Below are 19029 nucleotides of genomic sequence, written 5' to 3' on the forward strand. Positions count from 1 at the left end.
TCAATATTCTGATTTCTTAAAAGAATACGAACGTTTAGGTCACATGTCTCTAGTTCCCAATCCAAACCTTGATGAAGATCATTATTATCTTCCGCATCAATATGTATTAAGGCCTGATAGCGTATCAACAAAGTTACGTGTAGTCTTCGACGCATCTTGCCGCACATCATCACAAATTTCTTTAAATGGAATACTAATGGTGGGTCCTACTATACAGGATGAGCTTTTGATTATTTTGCTACGTTTTAGACTTTATCGATACGCGCTAACTGCAGATATCGTTAAGATGTATAGGCAATTCCTTGTGCATCCATCGGATAGGAAATTCCAATTCATCTTATGGAGAGAAAACGAACATACCCCAATACAAACTTACCAGCTCAATACCATAACTTACGGCACATCATCTGCACCCTTTTTAGCAATTCGCTGTCTTCAGTATTTGGCTGAAATTAACGTCGAACGTTTTAGTCAAGGTGCTGCTGTTCTTAAGTCGGACTTTTACGTTGATGACATGCTAACTGGGGCAGACGACTTGGATACTCTTTGTCAAAAACGGAATGAAGTCGTTTCAATTTTGAGTACAGCTGGCTTAGAACTTTCGAAGTGGAACAGCAATCATATCGCTTTAATTGAAGAAGCTACACCAAAGGACATCAAATTGACTGAATCCAATCTCACCAGTACGTTAGGTATTTCTTGGAACCCTCGTGCTGATGAATTCATTTTTTCATACAAACCTAATCGGGTCTATACAAAATACACAAAAAGATCTATTCTCTCGCTTTCGTCGTCTCTTTTTGATCCAATGGGCTTGCTTAGTCCAATAATTATCCGGGCTAAGATACTGCTACAACAGCTTTGGATAGAAAAATTCGATTGGGACGAAAATATTTCTCCAAATCTCGAGACAGAGTGGCGTCAATTCATGACAGATCTCAACTCAATTCAAAATCTTCCAATTCCTCGATACGTTTTTCTAGAAAACAATATCAGATTCCAGATACATGGGTTCGCAGACGCATCTATGAAAGGGTATGGCTGCTGCATTTATCTGCGGAGCATTGACAATAGTGGGTCCGTAGGAGTGAAACTTTTAGTCGCCAAATCCAGAGTTGCTCCTGCAAAGAAGAGAACACTTCCCCGCCTAGAGCTCTGCGCAGCACATCTCTTATCCAAACTTTGGGTAACAATACAAAGGGTCATCGTCAAGCACTACAATGAAACTTACTTTTGGACTGATTCGTCAATAGTTCTGCACTGGATATCCACACATTCTTCGAAGCTAAATACTTTCGTTGGTAATAGAGTAGCTGAAATCCAGGACACAACAAAGGAGGTGGTCTGGAAACATGTTCCAACTTCTGACAATCCAGCAGATATAGTTTCTCGAGGATGTACAGCGGAAGAGCTTAAAAGTTCAATTTGGTTCAGGGGTCCAGATTTCTTGATCGAGGATGAAGAAAGGTGGCCATGTTCATTAGGAGCTTCTCCTCCTCCAGAAGATTTATTGCTAGAACACAGGAAAACTGTTTTAGTTTGTCAAAAAGACAAAAACTATTATCTCAATTTAATTGAAAAGGTTAGCTCGTACACCAAAGTTTTGAGAATCTTTGCTTACGTAAAAAGATATCTCAATTTACGATTACTGAGGATTCCATTCCCAGGTCGATACCTTACAGCTGGGGAGTTAGATTATTCGTTACTCACCATAGTTAATGTCATACAAATGGAGTATTTTGCGAAGGAGATCCAGGCAGTAAAATCAAACTCAAAACTTCAAGGATCGACAAAATGGTTATGTCCTTTTATCGAGGACAGAAATGGTCTTTTGTTGTTGAGAGTAGGTGGCAGATTGAAACATGCTGACATTCCAGAGGAAAACAAACATCCGATGTTGCTTCCAAAAGATTGCAATTTCAGCAAAGAACTTATTCGACATTTGCACTATTCTAACTACCATGCAGGTCCAAAGGCTCTTGTGGCGCTAACGAGACAAAGATTTTGGATCATCAATGTTCGACAGTTGGCACGCAGCGTTATTCGAAGGTGCACTCATTGTGCAAGATATCGACCGAAGTTATATGACCAAGTAATGGGAGATTTGCCTGCAGAAAGATTAACATCTTCACGTCCATTTTTATGCTGTGGGGTTGATTTCTGTGGTCCTATTTACACATACTACAAAATCAGGGGGAAGGTGCCTTATAAAACCTATGTGGCAGTTTTTGTCTGCTTCGCTTCGAAAGCGGTTCACTTAGAAGCTGTATCAGACCTTTCAGCAGACGCTTTTATAGGAGCATTAAAAAGAATGATAGGTCGTAGAGGTATTCCCAAAGACATCCACTGTGACAACGCGACAAATTTTGTTGGCGCACAGTCAAAACTAAGCGAGTTGCGAGATATGTTGTTCAAAAAATCCAACCAAGAAAATCTCATTAATTATTGTACTAATTCCAATATAAATTTTCATTTTATACCCCCCAGGGCACCCAATTTTGGTGGAATTTGGGAAGCTGCAGTTAAAGTCGCTAAGGGTCATTTGTATCGCAGCCTTGGAAACGCCAAATTGTCATTCGAAGAGCTGTCAACTGCACTTGTCGAGATTGAGGCCATCATGAATTCGAGGCCTATTACTTCTATATCAACAGATCCAAACGACTTCGAAGCCCTAACACCAGCACATCTCCTGATCGGGTCCTCTCTCAAGGCGATTCCCGAACTATTGACTGAGGTATCCGACATAAGCTATCTCGAAAGGTGGCGGCGAATTAACGCTGTCAAAACTCATTTCTGGAAGCGATGGTCCAACGAGTACGTCACTGAACTGCAAGGTCGTGGAAAGTGGACAACATCAAGTCCAAATATCGCTATCGGCAGCTTGGTCATCATTCACGAAGACAATTTACCACCCCAAAAATGGCTCTTGGGAAGAGTCACCAAAGTCATCGAAGGTCCTGATGGGCGAGTAAGAGTCGCCGATGTTAAAACTCAACGAGGAACATTTCGAAGACCTATTCGCAAATTGGCGGCGATTCCGTCTTGAAAGGTGATCCTTTCAAAGGGGGCGGAATGTTGGAGCTCAAATCATCATAAATTACTTTATTTTTGAATTAAATTTTGAATAATTAACTTACTCTTAAATTGAATAAATTCTACTACTTTTATTACATTTATTTTTGAATTTGGCGCTTCATTTATACCATTCGCCATAATAACTTATTGTTGAATTCGCCTTAAAAATGTTACTTAAAAATAACGTAATTTCTCTCTCTAAAAATCTGCAATAAAATGTATGTATAAATAGAAGCTTTCAACTTTAATAAAATCTCTTTCTTGTTTAAAAACCCTTAGGGGAAAAATCGCTGCATTTTCATTTCATCGTTCGCTACAAGTTTATAGTTTCGCTTTTATAGTATATCGGCTATAATATAGTAATTTAAAAGTTATAGGATCTAAAGTAATTTCGCTTAATTTATCTCAACCAGGATCTTTCTATCTTTTTAATAGAAAAGACAAAATAGAGTTCCCAGGTTGACGGTCAAGGTATTTGATCGTACAAAGCTAGTGCTTTTGTTTTTTACTTTTTTTTATTAAAATATTTTTTTATTTAATTTATTATTAATTTTTTTCGAATTAAAATTGATGCGGTTATAAGGTTTTTAAAAAAAAAAAGTAGCAAAAACTACTTAAATCGAAAAGCATTTGAAAGAATACAAAATAAGCTTTCAAAAAAGCTATTGCACAGTATTCTTTTTTTTTTAAGGTTAAATTTTTAGAAAATTACTTCAAAATTATAGGTTTTTTCAAATGTATCAGTATTTTGTCCCTTACTTAATTCCTGGAGAAAAATAAAAATTTCAATGAAAAAAGTTCATAAAATTCAAGAAGTCTGTTAACTTTAGTTACAAAACCAAATAAAGTGACAAAAAATGTCTTATTATTAGTAGAAGTAATTTATATCACAAATCGACCTATTCCGCCCCACTGTGCGTCGCACCTTGTATGGGAAAGTGGAAAAAAAACTCCGTTAAATCTAAAGTACTGGACCGTTTTTGATGAAATAAGAAGATAAATCAACACAAGTAGTAATTTCCGCCCTCCCCCGCCCACTAAAGTGAAAAATGGCTATTTAAGTTGAAAAAACTCGAAAACTAGTACTTTTGCATGAAATTTAACGAAGACAACGTGACTTGCTGTAACCAAAATATATATATATACATATAAACAATTTATCAGCTCCTGTTTTTGAAATATTACCGTTAGAAAATGCAAAAAAAGTTTTTTTTTTCACTATTTATTCTTTTATATAAGGAAAATTGTCTGAACATATTTAGTAACGGTTTCTATTAGAACTGATTTCCTTCTTTCAAGACCTGTTTAAATCTTTTCGATATCTTTTTTACCGCCTTTATATCTACCATAGAAATTATACCGTCATTATCTCCTTTATGATATATGAAGCTAAACCCACTTACTACATTTTAAGATATCTCGGGAAATAAAAAAGATATCGAAAAGATTTAAACAGGTCTTGAAAGAAAGAAAATAGTTAAAATAGAAACCGTTATTAAATGTGTTCAAACAATATTCCTTATATAAAAGAATAGGGTCCGAAATAGTAATATTTTTTTGCATTTTCTAATGGTAATATTTCAAAAACGGGAGCTGATTAATTTTTTCTGACTTTGGATTCGAGTTCAGCACACCAAAAACCTTCAGAAAAGTATATTTTAGTTTCAGCAACAAAAAAAAATTATTTTTGTACACCAGTCCATGTAATTTCAACTTCAAATGGTTCTAGAAGACGAATCCGGACGGTTGCGGTAGTGCTTGAAACTCTTTGCATTGAATTCTTGCTTAAGGCCTACACTATCCGCTTTAATCAACGAGACAATGGCGGCAAATGGCGGTAGTGCTTGAAATTCTAAAAGACTAAAATTAATAGCAAATTTTAAATGTTTCTTGTTTAATAACGATTTTTTTTAATATAAGGATATTTTCAAATACTAACGTCAGATATACAAATATATACAATATATACAAATATGGTTTTCAAAAAATGTTTTCATTTTCTATTATAATCTGCATTTTTAGAAAATACGTTTTTTACATTTGTTTAGCTTCAAATAGCTCGAAAAAATTAATTAGGACGAACTAGGATGAGATTTTTGGTGGTAAATGTTGCTGAGATTCAACACTATTATATGATATGAGTCCGACCACAGAGGCAAACAGAGAAAGTAGTAAAAACAATTTTTGAACTTGAAATTCCGGAAAATTATAAGTATTCTTAAATTGAAAATTCAAAGAAATTTTTTTTCCGCTAAACTTGTTGCTCATATTGTTGATCTGTTTATTTTTAATATATTTCCAAAAAAAAAAAAAAAATGTTTTAAAAGTCATATTTACATCAGTTTTCATAATTTTTCAACTTTGAATACAATTTTCCATATCTAGAAGTTTTTTTTTTGAAAGAAATGCTTTTACATCCTGATTCTACAACATAATTACTGTAAGAAAAACTTATCCAACATATAAAAAAAAACCAGCTTTCACGCCAATGAGTTTTTTCCACTTTTTTCCCACTGTACGCCGCCTTATCGCCTTATGGCCATGTCGCCTTGTTGCCATGTCACCTTGTCACCTTGTCGCCCTATCGCACAGTGCGTTGACCAGTGGACAAAAATAAAAAAATCAAGTCCATTATATGACGAAAAACCGGTGCTTAACATGAAGGGCTCATATTCTACAATAATAAAACACAGTTTTTTACTGTTTAAATTCAAGATTCAAAAAGATTAGTGGTGTTTTTCATGGTGTTTTGATTATTCAAGCTTAGGTTCAAATTGAAGTTTATCATTTTTTTTAAAGCAAAAACAAATGTTCTTGACTTTTTTTTTTGTTAATTATCAAAATGAATATCTGCTGATCAGATGCGTAATTCAGTTTGTTTTTATAAAGTGAAATTAGTATTTAAAAAATTTAACCTAAAAAAGTCTGTTTTTTGTGACTCTAAAACTAAATTTATCTTAGACTGTAGCAAGCTGTAGCAGAATCTTGTCACTAGGTTCCCTTATATTTCTACTTTAAACACATGGTCACCTTTTTTGCTCATACTTGCTCATCTTCAAAATATTTACATTTTTGTAGACTCATTTTAAGCACTTAAAAACAAGGATTTTTTCGAAAAATAGGCTTAAATTGCAAAATTTTCAAAGATTAAGGTGATTTACGTGTTTGTTTCAAGTAAAACAAAAAACTGTGGATGTTCCAAATATTTTGTTCCAAAATATCGAGGAATTTAATAGCACTTTTGTCGTTTTTTGGACAATACGACTGTATTTACGACGTTTTATGAAATCTTTAATTGTCACGTAAAGAAAAACATACATTTTTGTGGATATGGAACTCGTCCGTTTGTGTAAAATTAGTAAAATTTTCTTTTGATCAGGAATAGATCTTCAAGATCACTATCGTCGCTTGATGTCAAATACTTTTTTTTAGGGATTTTACCTACAGAGTTGTATCTAATTCGATATTAACTAAATATTTATTATTTTTTTGTGAAATTTATCATTTATTTGGTGAAATATACCATGAATATGTGTTTCTGAAGGTATTCTCATTCAAAGGAACACAAATCATTTATATTCTGATTTTTGTCCACATCCCCCATACACTCGACCCACTGTGTATCGCCTTGTCAACTTGTCGCCTTGTTGCCATGTCGCCTTGTCGCCACGTCGCGTCGCCTTGATGAAGTTCACATTAAATTTAAGTGAGTTTAAGTGGAATCACATTATTTTAAGCTGATATAACCTTATTTTAATGTGGTGAAATTTAATGTGCGCATCATCTTATTTTAAGGTGTCCCTTTTTTCTCCTTGTAGAATCTGAGAGTTATTAATAATTGTGATACGGGAAGAACACTGTACTCTGATTTCAATGGAAAGAAAATTGGAATGAGTACCTAACACGTTTTAACTGGAATACAAATTTGAAATTTCAGTAACTGGTTTGAAGTTTTTTATTTAACTTTCAATGTCCAATCGGTCACTGTGGTGTATGTGTAACATTTTTACTTGCGATATAGGTACTATATATCAAGTTATGCATTCGTACAAAAAAAAAAAGTTGAGATAACATTTTTCCATGACATTACGATGGTAGACAATGCCAAAAAAGTGGGTCCCGGAAGTCCGTCTGTCTGTCTGTCTGTCTGTCTGTCAGTCTGTCAGTCTGTCAGTCTGTCAGTCTGTCTGTCTGTCTGTATAAGGAGCTACAGCCTAAACGGATGAACCGATTGATGTCAAACCTGGTATGCAGCGTTATTTGGCGACTCTCCAGAGGGGTTTTTGGAATTAATTTTTTTGGACCAAAAATAACGGTACTTGTCATATACCGATTTTAGTAAAATTAAAATATCTCAAAAACGGCTCCAACGATTTTGTTTAAAAAATTCAAGTGTTAGTTTTAAGTTAAGGTCTATCTTTTAATGAAAAAATTTTTTTTTGAAAATCATTATTAACGGTACCTGCCATAGAACCGTTTTTTTCAAATCCGATTATCTCCAAAACTGCTTATTCGATTTGAACGAAACTTTTTGTGAAGAAGCATTTATATAATTTAAATATAAGCCAAAAATAAAATTTTGAAAAAAATAATTTTTGGATTTTTAAAAAAATTTTGAAAATTTTTTTTTGAAAAATCAAATTTTCGAAAACGGGACATTGAATTTTTTTGAAATTTTGTTTTTAGATGTTGACTAGTAATTTCTACAAAATGGCATACCAATTTTATTTTTAAACTTTTTCTCCAAAAAATTATTTATAAAAAATTAGTTTTTTAAAAAACGGCTCTAACGATTTTGAAAATTTTTTTTCTAAAAATGCATGTTAATATATCAATCAAAACTGCATACTTGTTTTGGAGGGCAATTTAATTTCAGATTTTATTTAATTTTTTTTTTTTAAAACGATTTTTTTTTTTCCAAATTTCTACATAAAAAGTCTTAAAAATTTAAGCAACTTTAACTCTAAGAGCAAGTTCGTGCGACCCCAGTCGTGCATTTTATTTTTTTACGTTTTAAGTTTTCTTTCACTAGATAAATAGTGAAAATAGTTGAGTTTTTTGGAGCATTACCCGATTATAATTTATTGAACAGTGATAACTCAGCAAATGTCGTTTCAAAAAAATGTCTTAAACATTACCTAATTAATTTCATGACTAAGCACATTTACAAATCACTTTTCCCAAATGGACTTACAACCATAAACAATTTAATTAAATCGTATTAACAATTTCTCTTAACTTCTTCACAGACATTTTGTCACCATGGTTAATATAATTCCTCCATATAAATAAAATTGTTAACTTACCTTAAATCGTATTGCCTCTAAAAAAAAGTGTCATCTTCCAAAATACAAAACCCATTTCAACAACAATGCTATCGTCCGTCAAGGAATTCAATTAACCAAATTGGTTATTTGAAATATAACGACGACGCAATGACAACGATGACGACGGACAAACACATTCATATAGGTAAGATAGGTACCGCCATCAATAACAAAAACCAAAATTGTCACAATTCATTGCCAATAATAACCTTGTCCTGTAACAGGATACATTCATTAACAACCATATAAACGACAGTGATCCAAATATAAACCCAAGTTGTTGACTTGGCTTAAATTACAGTATAAATACGAAATTACACTTATAACAGTCAAGCACATATACATTCCTTTTTACGTTATAGAATTTAGGCTGCAAATGAACAGCCTTTAACCAATTCAAAAAGAAAAAGGACGAAGGACAACGACGACGAACTCGGTGACAGCTACAAACACATGATGACGACAATAACCATGAAGATGTGGGCAATGATCCGGAAAAAAGGACGACGAAAAACCAAAACGAAATTCAATTGGCTTTTTGCAAAAAAGGCTGTTAAGAAAAAAAAAATTCTATAGATACTCGGCTTAGACAGACAAAAGATATACTAGCCCCCATCTCACAGAGGCATATAGGAACGCTATAGGAGAACTATAGGAGCCAAACACACAATTTGGCACTTTTCGCATGTTGTATGCTTTTTTTTGTCAGCAAAAAATAGTAAAAAAAAGGACATGAAATTGCAAACGGAAAAACTATGTCACCATCCACACAATCGATTTAGTGCGAATTGCGAATCCTCTGGCAGGACCATGCGGCGACGGCAGCGACACATACACGCTTCGTTACCAAAGTGGAATAAAAGCCTGACTATAAGCCGAAACCCGCCGCTGCCGTTCCATGCCACCTTAAAAGCAATTGTATATACGCGATGGACACTGCTGTTACAAACATATACAACACATACACTTTGAGATAAGGATTACCCGCTGCCGTTACATTTGGAGCCGACACACAGTAGGAAGCGATTCCTAGCTCAATGCTCCAGCTCATATCCCAATTTCTTTTCTCATTCCAGGGCCTGCCATTCCTGTTGTTGTATATGACAGCAAAATTGGGACCGAAGCTATCCAAAAAGTAAATTTAGGTTGCCGCCATAATGGCTCATAAAGTGTGCAACCGTTTTTTGTGGAATTATTTTGGAGCCATTTAATCGGGGAATGAAAAGAGTGTTTGTGTGTATGCAATTGTCATTCCTTTTCTTCTAGGGATCTAGTGCTCTTGGGGAATAAGAAGAGTATGTTGATGATTTGGGCTTGAGAAAGGAATGGGGAAGTTTTTTTTTTGTGTGCATCTCTAAGCTGGGAAGAAAAATTGCTCCAGCTTGTCCTCAATTTCGTTATAGTGTTTTTTTTTCTTTTTTTTCTTTTGTCCCAAAAAATTCTGTATCAACTTCCTTCTTCTAATATCTTTTTTTTTTTTTTCTATTTTTTTGGTTTCATTCCAAACTATACAGAATTTTATGGCTAGTATTCATCTGCATTGCGTTTTTCGGTGTCATATCGCTTAGCCACAGGACATGGGAACGCTTTCAGACATCACCAATAGTTATGTCAATGGATCGCAATAAGCTTGTATGGAATACAAGTTTTCCCAGCTTAACTGTATGCCCACATAAGAGGCTCGATGATAATAAGATTGATGAATATTTAGAGTGAGTATAAATTTATATCAGAAAATTGTATTAAAGAAGTGTTATAGAAGTAATGTGATGTTATGATTATGAGTATTTTGTTGACATTAATTGTAATAACATTTATTTGAGGTGGTTTTTTGTAGGGTTTCATGGGCATCATATAATAACAAAAGTTTATGGCTATTGTTATTATCAAAGCAATCCAATTTCAGTTTTGATGGTGAGAAATAAAAAAAAAAAAACAAAATTATTTGGAGCTTAACAAATAAGTTATTGGTCAAATAGTTTTGTGTTATGATTTTGTTCGATGGGACATAGAGTCATGTGTGTTATGTGTTCAGTTCTGACCCATATCGGGTATGTTTTCCACTAAAGGATACTCGTGTAAATGAGCTGACCTGGTTTCCAGCGTAAATCAACTCATTATGCAGGTTATGTTTTAATTACAATTTGTAATTATTCAATGGTTTTAATGTTTTTTAGGAGAAGTGGCAAATATTTTAGTAGTAGCTGTCAAATAATTTAAATAATTAATACTAGGGCGTACACTCAGAGAAAAAAATAATCACATATTACAACTATTTTTTTTTTTTAAACATTTTCATAGTTTTAATCGGGATAACTATGTATTTCAAATAGTTAAAAATAGTTATTTTGTAATAGATTGACTATTAGTCTTTTCCAAATTAGTCGATTTTCGTGTGTAACTAAAAAGTCACTTTATAGAATTCAATGTAATTTTGCTAATAACTTTTTTGATAACAACTATACATACTTAAAAAAAAGAGGTTGTCTGTAAAGCTGGTTTACGGACGATGATTTTACGTGATAACGTCGTCAGAAAACAGGTTGTGTGCTTTTATTAAAAATGAGTCAATTGAAGCGTTTATTTTTTTCAAACAATCATAATTTACAAGAAAAAGCTAAAAAAAAAAAATACCTTTTTTATTTTCTCATTATAATAATTTTTTAATTTTAAAAGCCAAGTTAAGTTAATTTTTGCAATTTAAAAGCCAAGTATTTCTTCTTTAGAATAAAACCATTCTTAAATTTTTACAACGCGAGTTATAAATGTTTACTTCGAAACGGCTTATTTATGAGGTTGAAGTTACAAAATAAGTATTTAATTTTATTTTATTTTTTTCAAATTTTAATTTTATTTTTACAAAATTTTAAATTGAGTCTATTCTCAACTAATTGATATTTGTTAATAAATTTTCATAGACATTTTTAAAAAAGTATACTCATATAAAATTAAGTTTAAAACATAATTATAGGAACAAAGTTAAGTTTAACATATTTATTATATTGGCTTTAAATAATCCCAGTCTTGTTCTGTGGATATGTACATTTGTACATATGTAACTCCTCCCTTGCGAGTATGAACTTAATGAATAAATGAATAAAGTTCATAATATTATTTCATAAAAGCAGCTTCTTCGTTGATGATATATTATTATATAAAAGTTGATTAGCAGAGTTTGTCAAAATGAACACATTTATCGGTATAAGGGATAAGGATTGGATTTTTATTCAAATTCAATAAAGTTTGAAGTTCATAAAAAGTTTTAAAAATAAAAGAGAAAAAAAAAATTAAACTTTTAAATCAAGAGCATAATCTGTTAATCAAAAATGAATGATCATAATTGTTTGTTGCAATGGAGACGGATCGCCGCGATATGAAACTAAAATAATTTGAGAGATATTTTTGTTGTTGTTTTATTAGTATTTATTTGAACAAGCTGAAAGTTTTCTTTTTGGTTTCTTTCTTATTTTTTGTGTATGGACTTTGCGTTTATTTGAAGTTATTGTTATTTTATGGTTCTTAACAACCTTATGCTCGTTAAATCTAGGAGCCAATTTGTTCCTTCTATCATCTAACTCGTATATTGTCTCGTTTTCTACAAAATCTGGTGGATCAGTTCGATTTTCATTTCGTTTTTCAATATTCTTTTGTTTGTTTCTTAAGCTAAGACCATGAATAAGTTTCGTCAATTTTTTATAGTCTTCTACATGCTGAACTAAGTATTCCTGCTCTGTTTTGGAATTTTCTTTCGTAAATAAAGGGTTTCTTTTACTTATATGACCGTTGAGTAATTCAAAAGGTGTCAATTTTGTAGCAGAGTGTACACTGTTGTTATATGTAATTACTGCCTCGTCAATAACTTCACCAATTGGTTTGTTGTTGTTTTGTGATTTGATAATTCTGATAATTTCGGTTAGGGTAGAGTGAAATCTTTCTATAGGAGAATTACCATTAGAGCTTTTGGCGGATATTGTATGATGGTTAATCATATGAATATCCAAAAACTCTTTGAAGGTAGAAGAGATGAACTCACTGCCATTATCTGAGACCAACAATTTGGGTATACCATGATGAGAAAAGAAGTGTTTCAACGATTTTATAATGTTAATACTGTTTCGAGCCGAAATTAAATAAACACATGCAAATTTACTAAATTTATCTATAATGGTAAAGAAATTTTGTTTACAAACGGAGTAGATATCAACGTGAACAATTTCTAATGGCATAGACGGTGTTTGAGTTACTTCGAATTTTAAAGATTCCCTTTTGCGATCATATTTCTGTTTTTGACATATTTCACAACTGTTTATTGTGGAAGTTATTGTGTGTTTCATATTAGGAAAATAGTATTTCCTTTTCAAATAATTAAAGGTCTCAATTATACTTCTATGATTCGAATATTTGTGATAGTCCCTTATAATCTTTTCTTGTGTGTCCTTTTCAGTAACATCTTCTAGAAAAATGTTACATCTAACTAATTTTAAATGTTTGTTACTGCTAAAATAACTTGAATAGACTGATTGTACGGTTTTAAATGTGGTATCATCAGTAAGTATGGCTGATACTCTTTTTGTACTAAGAAAATCTTTAAAAATATTAACGATGACATTTTCGTCATTTATTTTACTATGTTCGATTATAATTCTTTTCTTTCTTTTAAATAAAATGGTTAATTTTGGGTTTATTTTGGTCTTTTTCTCATTATATTTTAAAATTATTTGATTAGAAAACTCATTTAGAGGGCGCTCCGATATAGGTATCCCTTCGTTTAAGTTCTCTTGTGCAGAATGTACAGTAGATGTTTTGTCTTGTTCATCATAATTGTTTTGAACAGATATTAATTCCAAATTTTCAATATTGTTAACTTGGTTAATATTTATTTCTATTCTTGATAGAGCGTCAGCATTAGAGTTTTGTTTTCCTTTCTTATATGTTATGAAGAAGTCGAACTCTTCAAGTCTTAGTCTCCATCGTATTAACTTGGAATTAGGTTCTTTCAGCGAGAAAAGCCAAGTAAGAGGCTTATGATCCGTTACTATTTCAAACCTTCTCCCGTATAAATAGGGACGGAAGTACTTTGTAGCCCAGACTACAGCTAAAAGTTCCTTTTCTATGGTGCTATAACTTTCTTCACTTTTAGATAAGGTTCGACTTGCGAAACAAATAGGCTTATCTGAGCCTATAGAACCCTGAGATAACACTGCGCTTAGTGCAACGTTACTCGCGTCGGTTGTTAGTATGAAAGGCTTATTAAAATCTGGGTATTGCAGTATGGGGTCGTTACATAGAAGAGCTTTACAGGTTTCAAAGCAATTTATATATCTTGAGTTCAGTTTAATACTGTTATTCTTACGTAAGCACTCAGTCATAGGTTTGGTAAGGTTGGCAAAATCTTTTATAAATTTTCTATAATATCCCAAGAGGCCTAAGAAGGATTTTATTTGTTTTCTTGTTTTGGGTATAGGAAATTTAGTAATAGCACTAATTTTATCAGGGTTGGGTCTTACACCATCTGATGTAACTAAGTGTCCTAAGAAAGCAACTTTTTTTTTAAGAAAAGCAGACTTTTCTAATCGAACTTTTAAATTTGCTGACTTTAATCTTTCAAATACGGATTTCAAGTTTTCGATATGCTGTTGGAGGGAAGTGGAAAATATTATTATATCATCCATGTACACAAGGCAATTCTTCCCTATAAGTCCTTGAAGTACATTGTCTAATGCTCTTTGAAATGTGGACGGAGCGTTTTTTAAGCCAAATGGCATGCGAAGAAACTCGAAATGTCTGTTGTCAAATGAAAACGCAGTTTTCTGTATATCTTTTTCTTCAATCTCAATTTGATGAAAGCCGGAAGCTAGATCAAGAGTTGAAAAATACATACATCTTCCCAGTTTATCCAGTATTTCATTTATATTAGGCAAGGGATATTTATCCGCGATTGTTTTTTCATTTAATTTGCGGTAATCAATGACTAACCGCCACTTTCTATTTCCCATGCTATCCGCTTTTTTTGGAACTATCCATATAGGAGCAGACCAAGGAGAATAACTATTGCGAATTATTCCTTGACGAAGCATATCAGAAATTTGCGTCTGAATCTCTTCTTTGTGAATATATGGGTAGCGATATGTTTTAGAATGAATTGGTATGTTATCTTTAGTATGAATTGCATGTTTCGTCACGTTAGATGCGCTTAGATTCTGACCTTCTTTAAAGAATATGTCCTCATACTTAGTACATAATCTATAAATGGCTTTTTCTTCTTCATTATTTAAGTTACTCGTTTCTAAATTTTTTAAAACGCTTGTTTTTTCTAAATTCATTTCGGTTTTGAAAGAATAATTATGAACTTCTACGTATTCGTTATGGGAAAAATCTTCAACTTTTATTGGCTGTTCTATCGAAAAAGTTTGTGAAGAATCAGAACTATTAACTACTTCAACATTCGAATACCAATCTATAGCTTTGTATAGACCTTCAGATATGTTGAGATTTTCCTTTATAGTTGTTGGCAGCAGATAAATGTTTCCAGATTTTACATCAACTGGAAGAGTGCAAACTAATTTACTATGTTCTGGGACAACGAATATTTTGGAAATCAAATTGGGTTTAAAACTTAATGGAATTTTTACTTTTTCTGTTTCTAAGAATGAATTTTTTAAATCTATTTTCATAGCAAGTTTTTTCATTATATCGGTTCCAATGAGCCCATCGAAATAATTGTGGAACTTAAAAAGCAAAAAATTTAGAGTTTCATCTGTTTTAAATTCTAATAAGTTCTGTACATTTATTTGTTTATTTACTTGTACTTTATCAAAGATAGTTTTGATTTGTATTGGTTTAATGCACTTTATTTTTTCATTTTCGATAACTTCTGGATTAATAAAGGATTTGTTACTTCCTGTATCTATTAAAAATTTTAATTGTTTTTTGTATAAACTCTTAATAATTATTATGTAAGGTAGAAGGTTTGTATTATGATTGTTTAAATCTAAATACCCAACTGATTGTCCGAGGCTGGTAGACGAAAATTTCTGTCATCGACTACATTTTTTATACCCGATGAAGGAAAATTGCCGTTTTCATAGCTTTCTTCAACTTGACTTTCAATATTAAAAGTTTGTCCATTTCTATTAGTTCTTCTACTTGTAGTTCCACTATATGTGTCCATTGGCTCTGGAGGTGTACTTCTACTTAAATTAGATTGACGGCTTTGTATTGAACTACTATTGTTAGGTCTAAAATTATTGATCTGTCTGGAGTTATTTTCTTGTCTAAATCTTTGGTCTTGTCTACTATCTGTATTTTGTCTTGAATAATCTGGAATGTTTTCTTGCCTATAGTTTGTATTTTGTCTGAAATTATTTTGTGAAAGGTCATTGTTATGGTTTTCTCTGGTTATGTTTTGACTAGATTGGTATTGATTGTATGGTTGTTGGAATCTTTGAGTGTAAGTATTAGTATTTGCAAAAAAGGTTCGTCTGTTTTGAAATCTGGGTGTTTGTGGAATCTGTGACCTATATTGGGAGTTTTGGAAATAATAGTAATTTTCTTCATGTTGACAAAAGTTAAAAGCATCAATTAGTTTTGTGGGTCGCATTGACCTAACAGTTGAACCTAAAGGCTCTCTTAGACCGGACAAAAAGATGTTAAGACCCATTTCTTGATAAAGGTTTTGCTTTGCTTCGACAACACTCAAATTTGTTTCATGAACCTTTATGTGATTGATCATCGCAGAAAGTGTTTCAATTACCCTTGAATAATAGGTTTCTACCGATGATTGATTCTGTCGGAGCTGGTGCAAATCCCTTATCAAGCTAGTTTCGTTTCTTTTATCCGCGTAATGAATAAGCAAATTATTTTTAATATCTTCCCAATTCACATCAGTTCCATACATATTAAGAACTTCGTTAGCTGGGCCAACAACTTTATTTCGTATGGCTCTTAAAACAACTTTTTTATATGCAGGATTTGAATTCAATTGAGGCATAAGTTCTAAAATTTCCTCTACATTACTGATGAAGTCAAACAATAACCGTTTATTTCCATCAAAAGTTGGAACATCCTTAATTGCATCCGGAATTCGGAGGGAATTAAAGATATCAACTGCTGTATTGGAAAACATGATCGACTTTGAATCTTGATTCGTTAGTGATTCAACAGATTTGCTCAATGAAAGATTATATTGCAAAACTTTTTTATTTAATGTTAGATCTCTTTTAATCCAACTGGGACAAAAAAGGCGACTTCTAACTTTATTGTTTTGAGATTTTGATTTTGGGATAGGTGGCATAGAAAAACCGATAAAAATGCACAAAATTGACTTACCCACTAATCTTCTTTTACGTTATTTATAGTTTCCTTGTTGTTGTTGCTTCCAGTTATAAATGTTTAGTATCCTTTCTTTCTTTTTTCTATTTTTGTTTTATTTTATGGTTTCTTTTTTTCTCTTTTCTTATTTGTTTGATCACGGTGCTTATTTTGTTTTATAGCTTCCTTTTTTTTCTTATTTTCGGGTCCACGGAGCTTAAGGTTTGAAAACCACCACTTCAATATTCCGTTGAGGAGTGCTCCGACTTGTATCCAGTCCTTGTTTAGCTACTTAAAATTTTCACTAGTAGGTCTTCTGGATGCAATATTCTCAGTCCGACTGCGCCAGTTATAAATGTTTACTTCGAAACGGCTTATTTATGAGGTTGAAGTTACAAAATAAGTATTTAATTTTATTTTATTTTTTTCAAATTTTAATTTTATTTTTACAAAATTTTAAATTGAGTCTATTCTCAACTAATTGATATTTGTTAATAAATTTTCATAGACATTTTTAAAAAAGTATACTAATATAAAATTAAGTTTAAAACATAATTATAGGAACAAAGTTAAGTTTAACATATTTATTATATTGGCTTTAAATAATCCCAGTCTTGTTCTGTGGATATGTAGATTTGTACATATGTAACTCGCGCAAAAAGTATAAAAATAGTTTATTGAAAAAAATCATTTTCTTCAAAAAAAGAAAAAAAAAAAACATGAATTTTTATCTTCTCACGTCATTAATTCCATTTTTTTCCCTAACAACCTATACAAAATTTTCATCTGAAAGCTTATTGTCTTAGCTCAAAATATATATATATCGGACAGGTCTATGAGACATCTACAAAAAAAGCTAGAACTTTTTGGACTCGATCAAATTTCATTAAAAAAAGCAAAAAAAAACATTTATTTTTATGTTCTCAGGCTATGGATTAAATTTTTTTTTGTTTGACAACCTATAAAAAATATATACCATGTGAAAGCTTATTATTTCACCTTTCATATGACGTATCAATTTCATTTTAAAGATGCCTACAAGAGAAGTTAGAATTTTTTAAAGTCAACCATGTCGAATTTCCAGACTGAGATTACGGTACTTCCCACACTGGTGACTGTTCGGGAGGCAACAGATCTCCACTGGTATTTTGAGGTTTTTCACAAGTTTCTTAAATTGACATTGTGTAGCTTGTAGTTAGTCTACCGTTATGTGTGTTATACCAAATGAAAGGATGCTTATAAAAGTTTAATAAAATTTCTATCTGCTCTTGGTCAAAAGTTATAACCTGTTGAATTCTAAAATTTTAGCTTACCGTTATCTCAAAATTGTATTTTTGAAAATGATTGAAACTTCGCACACATATAGTTGTAGTCATGATCTATCATTACTCTATATACTTTATTCCTGTATCTATTAAAGAAAAAAAGATAAATATAAAATACGATGAAAATCGGTTAAAAACGGTCAAAAAACGTGTTTTTTTTTTTAATTGTTTCTTCCGTTATTCAGTCAAAGCTCACAAAATGATTTAAAGTTTTTGCACATGTATGCATAAGGCCAAAACCTACATGTCCTATAAGTTTGAATTTTTTGAACGCTCCCAAAAAAAGCTAAAAATCAAAATTTACCCAAAAATACCCCTAAAAAACAAGGTGTTTTTCAAAAATTCATATTTCAAAACGCAGAGTGTTGGAAAAAAAATCGATATGAGACACCTAATTTTTTTTCCTCATCTTTCACCTGGCATCTTTAGAATTGTCAAAAAAAATTTCCTTTACCCAAAATCATCATTTTGTCATAGCCCCAACACGTGTACAAAGTTCAAACAAAACGTTATAGCTTAGTTTCAAAATTTTTTAGAATTTTTTCTTAAATGCAGTTATTCTTAAATTAATCTCATCTATCTATAGCAAAAAAAATAAATTCTCTACGACTTCTCGTTTAGATTTTATCCCAAATTTTATCTTTCCGTTTTACCCCTGTTTACCCTATTAAATGACGGAATTTTTAAAAATCCTTCATTTGGATTAAGCTTTAGGTTATTATCTTTCAAATAAGCTATAGAAGATTTTTGTATCTCTAATAGTTTATTTTTAATTTTGAATTGAAATTTTTTGCAGCACTGCGAAAGTGCGAGAGTGTAACGTTTGAAAATGGCGTCACTTTTTTGTGGTGGCTGCCATGGTTCATCGATTTATAAGACGTTATCACGTCAAAAAAAAAAAAAAAAACAATTTTAAAACCTACTTAATAAAAAAAATTAAGAAATAGGTTTGTTAACTTTAAACATCCGCTATTGTGATTATTTTTTTGTTT

General features: G+C 31.8%; 1 protein-coding gene across 5 annotated transcripts in view; it reads left to right on the forward strand.

Annotated features, from left to right (window-relative positions):
• Positions 1-19029, forward strand: part of LOC129917915 (sodium channel protein Nach) — a 90450-nt gene that overhangs the window by 29604 nt on the left and 41817 nt on the right. For 4 of the 5 annotated variants that reach the window (XM_055998143.1, XM_055998141.1, XM_055998145.1 and 1 more), the window contains exon 2: positions 9917-10114. The exons of the other annotated variant lie outside the window; for it this stretch is intronic. In XM_055998143.1, the coding sequence (XP_055854118.1) occupies positions 9917-10114 (198 nt within the window). The remainder of the gene's footprint in view (positions 1-9916; positions 10115-19029) is intronic. 5 annotated transcript variants of the gene reach the window in all.

The sequence above is a fragment of the Episyrphus balteatus genome, chromosome 4 (genome assembly GCF_945859705.1).
Source record: "Episyrphus balteatus chromosome 4, idEpiBalt1.1, whole genome shotgun sequence".
Taxonomy (NCBI): domain Eukaryota; kingdom Metazoa; phylum Arthropoda; class Insecta; order Diptera; family Syrphidae; genus Episyrphus; species Episyrphus balteatus.